The 7,496-nt window shown below is 35.4% G+C and overlaps 1 protein-coding gene across 1 annotated transcript in view; it reads right to left on the reverse strand.

Moving 5' to 3' along the window:
• Nucleotides 1–4,855: 4,855 nt before the first annotated feature.
• LOC140809247 (protein LIFEGUARD 2-like) overlaps nt 4,856–7,496 on the reverse strand; it is an 8,949-nt gene continuing 6,308 nt past the window's right edge. Inside the window, exons 4-5 of the mRNA XM_073166804.1 lie at nt 5,343–5,414; nt 4,856–5,233 (exon numbers count right to left, since the gene is read on the reverse strand). Coding sequence (XP_073022905.1) covers nt 5,027–5,233; nt 5,343–5,414 — 279 coding nt within the window. The 3' untranslated portion in view covers nt 4,856–5,026. The remainder of the gene's footprint in view (nt 5,234–5,342; nt 5,415–7,496) is intronic.

The raw sequence follows: 7,496 nt of genomic DNA on the forward strand, positions 1-7,496 counted from the left end.
AACACACAAATCTTAAACAAGACATAGTAAATAAAAATGAAAGTAAAGAAAGAAGAACTTAGAACAAGAGTTTTGGAGTTCAAATGAAGCTTTTGTCCAAAGATGTGCAAGAACTTTTCCAAGGATGAACTTGAACTTCAATCTCTTCTTTGTAGCCTCCACTCCTTGCCTTTGCTATCCAAGATGCCCTAGATGATGAATAATGGAGGCTTTTTATAGTCCTAGACAAGTCTTGCACGCAAAACACCAAAGTCTTCAAGTCCCATGCGCAGCACACCAAAGTTTCATGATTTCCGGAATATGTCTGTGCACGACTGGCGGTGATAACAAGACCGCGGGTGCGGTCATGCTTCGGCATGTAGCGCAGGTGCAGTAATGTTTTGGAGCGCGGGTGCTGTCCTGCTTCGTTTTATTTTGTCCTTTGTACCTTCTAATTCATCATTATACTACTCCAAACTCTCATGTCTAAGCTTCCAAACTTCAATAACAAAAACAACAACAAATCACATAAAATCTTCTCAAGAATCACAAAATTCCAAGTTAAAAACAAGTAATAAAAGTACAATAAATTGCACTTATCAATATGGGTAGTTGGCTCTAGTACAAGTGGGAGATTGTTAGAGTAGGTGCACGTCGAGCCAAGTGTTGGCCGAGTGTTCACAATGAAACTCTATGTATAAACTATATTTATTTTAATAATATTTGAAATTATTATTTTGGCACATCTTTATCTGTATACCCATGCTAGTTGCATAGATAAAGCCCTTGAATATACAAATAGTAGAAAGAATATGAGATGCTCATATGATGAGTATCATGAAACTCATATTTGGAATACTGTATATTCTAAACAGTTCCTAGTCGATTCAGCCGCCGCTAAGAAGGATATATGCCGCTCGAGTTCAAGACTAGTATCTGCGATAAGAGTATCATGTTTCATGGGTAGGAGACATTGTGATGTCCGAGCATGCAGATGGGCTCTCCTGGTAGAGTGCACTGAACAACCCTCCATAAAGGACTTTCCAAGTGATTCTCACTTATCGAGTGGAAACGTCCTAGTTTATGGTTGTACACCATTAGTCCTTATGACCCGGGACAACATTGAGACTCTATGTGCTAGCATTACACTTTGACTTGTTTACCGACTCTCATGGGGTCATCAAGTGGCAAGGTTGGGTGTTTTGTCGAAACATATAGGAGTCGATGCATTGTAGCTGGGGATTCACCGCTTACCTTCGGGTATGGATATCCTATGTGTATGTAGTATGAATTCTCTGATTAGAATATTGTGATAATTATGAAAGGGGTTTCATAGATTACACCATCGATACAACTACGACATGACACATAGTATCGATTCATTGACAACTCTCGATATTCCAATGGTTGTCGAATCGGTCGGGGATATATGAGTTGAAGGGACCGTACTATACGCTAACCATAATTGGATGGTTCTTGCAGGCACTATCATTTGATACCTAGGGAATCATATAAGCAATGCTGCTAGGCGTTTAACATGATTGATTGGGTACTATCAGACTTGATTTCTGACGTTCTTGTTATCAAGGAGTTGATAATTAAGAATAAAGCAATTGGGTTATGCTCGTATAAGGACATGTTTAGTCCGAATCACATGGAGATGTGAACCCACGGCTAGTTGTATCAATGAACCATTGAGGGTCACACAAGTGCTAACTTTCTAGATCCCGTTGAGAAGTAAAATAGTTCAATGTGTTGAACGACTTATAAAGGAGTTTATAAGCGTAAATGAAAATAGAAGTATGACTTCTATAAGGAGAATGTAAATTTTAATTTGAGGAAGTGTTCCTAAATTAAAAGTTGGCCAAACAAATAATGTATTTGAAAATTGTGATTTTCATCAATATTATTATGGACTAAATTAAATTAATTCAAGTGTTGAATTAATTAAACACTAGTGGAACTAGTAGAGTCCAAATAATTAAATTAATTCAAGTGTTGAATTAATTAAACAATATTGGACCTTGTAGAGCCCAATTAGAAATAATTATTAAACTAGTGGGCTTGAGTAAAATCAAGTAAAGTTTAAATGGTCTCAAATGTGTTTGAGACATTTAAATAAAAGTCCATGGGCCTTGTAATTGTTACAAGCTCAAATAGAATTTGCATGGGGAGGTGAAGAGTTGGGAGACAACTTTTTTCATGTCCAAGGCATGGCATGCTTTTGGGACACCACCACCTTTTTCACACTCCAAGAAAACTCTCCCCTTCCCTCCCACATATGGATGGCCGAAAATTGCGTGTTTTTTCTTCTCATTTTTCTCTTCTTTTTGGTTGAGGAAAACTTAGACTTCTCAATGAAAATACCCTAATTTTTCTAGTGCAAAATTGGGGTGGTTCTACTTTATTAGTGGTAGACCTAATTTGAAAAAAAGAGTCCAAAAGAAAGGTGAAGCTTATAGATTGTCTACCTTCAAGAGCTAAGTTGTTTACAACTTAGTTGGAGCCCAAATCAATCTTTGTGATTGATAGGTAATTTTCTAAAACACCCTATGACAGGTTTCAGACATTTAATGACGAAATTTCCCGTCACTATAGATCAATTTTCTTGTAGTGATAGTTGAGGGTGTTCGAATTTTTGCTTGTAAAATCGAATTTTTGAAACTTCCGTTGCGCATTAGAACATCTTATTCGATCCCCTTTCAGCCAAGGCCTTACCAGCCCCTTCACGTGAAAGTCGAACCCCTTTTGTACCCTATGACAGAAAGGATTCTCGCATGGTGCTTCTTTCCTTGGACTGTGATGTGGTTTAGGCATGTGTGTGTAACTCTAAAACAATTGTAAACAACTCTTGATCTTACCTTATGTCATGGCAGCCCCTTAACATGCCTAGAACAAATCTTTGGATCAAACCTCATGAAGTTAACACATGCAAGTGCAATATTTCGATAATTATGGAAAATAAATCATGTTCTTCATGCATCCAATAATTAAAACATTAATATGATATGATGGATGAGAAATGAGATGTATGGCGTGCCTTTGTGTAATATACGCACGAAAAACTGTTGACGACGAAGAACGGGACGCAACCTTGGCTTGTTTTTCCTTGAGCCCCTTCGAAAATCCCTTCAAAAGCTAGTTTGTAGTGTTGTGTGTGATGTATCTTATGGGGAGAGTTTTTCAGAATATGTGGGGTGTGTGGCCGTGACTTATGTTGAAAATTGTAGGGTTTTAAGTTATTAAATACATTACATACACTAATTAAATTGCTAACTAGGCTTTAGGCCTATTAAGCCTTTAAATTAGGCCCATTAGTCTTAATTAGGATTTAATAAAATATTAACAATATTTTTGTTTAAATAAATTTGTGAATTTATTAGCCGGTTTACCAAGAAGCTCATATTTTAGATATAAAAAAAACAACACTGATAAAATCCCGGCGTATAAAATCACCTCAAAACCCCCTTATTTTCAAAAATAATAAAAAGCATCACCCATATTTTAAATAATTAAAAACAATTAACCAATAAAAAACATTTTACGTTTTTCAGCTCTCGGTTCCCGTTACTCGATCGCAACTTGAATATCTATAAAAATGCAATTTTATGCATGATGATAATAAATCTTATTTAACATATAAGCATGTATGTCACATAATAAAATAGCAATTAAAATCAGTTAATTACTCATTTTCCATTATTTTCCTAGATTTGCATGCAGTTGGATTACGTCGTCTTAATTTTGGACTTTACGTCTTATGTTAAGAGGCAGACATCATGTTACTTATTTTATATTCAAAGAATTTATCTATGTTGTTTGCATATATATACAAATAAAGTAAATGTCATAATTAAATATTAAAAAAGATATTGTTTTTACATTAAAATCAATAAAACTCAAACCATACGTGAGCTCGCTAAACATCTACTCTAAAATTCCTATCATATCACATGATAATAAATATTATATTACTGATTTATTACAATTATAATATTATTAAATTACTTCACCGGCACAGGATTACGGCAACTGTAATATAAAAATATTTTTTAAGGAAAGTGTAATATAAATATGGAGTTAGTGCGGAGGGTTACAGTTAGGACAACGTAATATACATTTTTTTTTTAATTTAACCGAGATTAAAAGAAATCGCACTTTAAAAAAAAAATATTGCAAATTCATTATGGTAAGGCAATGATCGTATTCCTAACATTTCATAATATTTCTGAAATATTTCGCATCAACTACCACTATAAATAACTGCAACTAATAGGTAAAAAAAATCATCATTTGCGAGTTCTACTTAGTTGATAATCTCACCTTTTTAAATAACTTTTTTCTCGAAAAATGGCGAAATTTCAAATCTGTTGCATATTCTTGCTCGTTGCCCTTGTATCAGGTATTCGCGTTTTTTTTTTCCTTTTTATACAACTAACTAAACAACTCACTCAATCCGATCTTGCATTCTGCTGAAGCAGACCTGTAAACTTGGCTGATATTTGACCATTTGAGGTGAAGGTTCTGATACTCTATCGCATTTGTTATTCTATGCAGTGGGAATGAAGAGTCGGATGGCAGATGCAGAATGCTATGAGATACATTACGAGATCCTGTGCCCAGATATGAACACGGATAAATGTCTGGCATTCTGTAGGACCAAATTTGGATTTTCAACCACTGTACAATGTATTGAGGCTGTTGGGGTTCCAGGCCCTTTCTGTGTGTGTAACGCGTGTTAATTTGTGTTCGAGTTATGAGGCAAAAACAGAACACTTTCTAATAGTTATGATTTGCATCCTCCCGGGGTCAGAGTTTGCTTCGTTTTCTCGAATCGAATTGAAATATTTACAAATCTACGAAATGCAAAAGAACATGAACAGATCTTCTCATGCTTTTTAACAAGACTGAACATCGATCACTTCAAGTGCACGTTTATGGGACACATAATATACAGAAGGCGCCCGACAAACTGCGAAAGAAATAAGCTAAGCTACTGATAATCTAAGTAAAATGGGACATAACCCTTTCACGCGTTATCAAAAAACTAGCTTTCTGCGGCTCTGAAAAGGCTCAACAAAGATAGAAACAGGTTGATGACATCTAAATACAAAGCGACGGCAGCCCAGATGTATTCATCGTACGTGTAGCGTTTGATCAGATTGTCTGTGTCGTAAATTATGTATCCACAGAAGATGATTGAGGCCAAACAGCCGTAGATCATGACACTCACCCTACCCAGAGGAAAAAGGATCTGCAAGTTAAGCCGGATCCATCCATCAGCGTTCAATTACTAATCGCCATCTCTCAATTCTAATGGATCAAATTCAGGGGCCATCTAAACAGATGGGAAATCAACATACCTGAATCAATGCAAAAAGCATAAGCACCACAACAGCTCCGAACAAGAAAGGTCCTAGGAAGTTGAAATCTTGACACTATTAAATTGCTAACTAGGCTTAGGCCTATTAGCCTTAAATGGCCCATTAGTCTTAATTAGGATTTAATAAAATATTAACAATTTTTGTTTAAAAAATTTGTGAATTTATATCGCGTTTACCAAGAAGCCATTTTTGATATAAAAAAAACAACCTGATAAAATCCCGGCGTATTAAAATCACCTCAAAACCCCCTATTTTCAAAAAAATAAAAGCATCACCCATATTTAAATAATAAAAACATAACCAATAAAAAACATTTTCGTTTTTCAGCTCTCGGTTCCCGTTACTCGATCGCAACTTGAATATCTATAAAATGCAATTTTATGCATGATGATAAAATCTTATTTAACATATAAGCATGTATGTCACATAAAAATAGCAATTAAAATCAGTTAATACTCATTTTCCATTATTTCTAGATTTGCATGCGTGGGATTACGTCGTCTTAATTTTGGACTTTACGTCTTATGTTAAGAGGCAGACACATGTTACTATTTTATATTCAAAGAATTATCTATGTTGTTTGCATATATACAAATAAAGTAAATGTCATAATAAATATAAAAAAGATAGTGTTTTTACATTAAATCAATAAAACTCAAACCAACGGGAGCTCGCTAAACAGTACTCTAAAATCCATCATATCACATGATAATAATAATATTACTGATTTATACAATATAATATATTAAATTACTTCACCGGCACAGGATTACGGCAACTGTAATAAAAATATTTTTTAAGGAAAGTGTAATATAAATAGGAGTTAGTGCGGAGGGTTAGATTAGGACAACGGAATATACATTTTTTTTTTAATTTAACCGAGATTAAAAGAAATCGCACTTTAAAAAAAATATTGCAAATCATTAGGGTAAGGCAATGATCGATCCTACATCATAATATTTCTAAATATTCGCATCAACTACCACTATAAATAACTGCAACTAATAGGTAAAAAAAATCATCATTGCGAGTTCTACTTAGTTGATAATCTCACTTTTTAAATAACTTTTTTCTCGAAAAATGGCGAAATTTCAAATCTGTTGCATATTCTTGCTCGTTGCCCTGTATCAGGTATTCGCGTTTTTTTTTTCCTTTTTATACAACTAACTAAACACTACTCAATACATCTTGCATTCTGCTGAAGCAGACTGTAAACTGGCTGATATTTGACCATTTGAGGTGAAGGTTCTGATACTCTATCGCATTTGTTATTCTATGCAGTGGGAATGAAGAGTCGGATGGCAGATGCAGAATGCTATGAGAACATTACGAGATCCTGTGCCCAGATATGAACACGGATAAATTGTCTGGCATTCGTAGACCAAATTTGGATTTTCAACCACTGTACAATGTATTGAGGCTGTTGGGGTTCCAGGCCCTTCTGTGTGTGTAACGCGTGTTAATTTGTGTTCGAGTTATGAGGCAAAAAACAGAACCTTTCTAATAGTTATGATTTGCATCTCCGGGGTCGAGTGTGCTTCGTTTTCTCGAATCGAATTGAAATATTTACAAATCTACGAAATGCAAAAGACATGAACAGATCTTCTCATGCTTTTTAACAGACTGAACATCGATCACTTCAAGTGCACGTTTATGGGACACATAATATACAGAAGGCGCCCGACAAACTGCGAAAGAAATAAGCTAAGCTACTGATAATCTAAGTAAATGGGACATAACCCTTTCACGCGTTATCAAAAAACTAGCTTTCTGCGGCTCTGAAAGCGCAACAAAGAAGAAACAGGTTGATGACATCTAAATACAAAGCGACGGCAGCCCAGATGATTCATCGTACGTGTAGCGTTGATCAGATTGTCTGTGTCGTAAATTATGATCCACAGAGAGATGTGAGGCCAAACAGCCGTAGATCATGACACTCACCCTACCCAGAGGAAAAAGGATCTGCAAGTTAAGCCGGATCCATCCATCAGCGTTCATTACTAATCGCCATCTACTCATAATGGATCAAATTCAGGGCCATCTAAACAGATGGGAAATCAACATACCTGAATCAATGCAAAAGCATAAGCACCCAACAGCCGAACAAGAAAGGTCCAGGAAGTTGAAATCTTG

Source organism: Primulina eburnea, chromosome 13 (assembly GCF_022965805.1).
Source record: "Primulina eburnea isolate SZY01 chromosome 13, ASM2296580v1, whole genome shotgun sequence".
Taxonomy (NCBI): domain Eukaryota; kingdom Viridiplantae; phylum Streptophyta; class Magnoliopsida; order Lamiales; family Gesneriaceae; genus Primulina; species Primulina eburnea.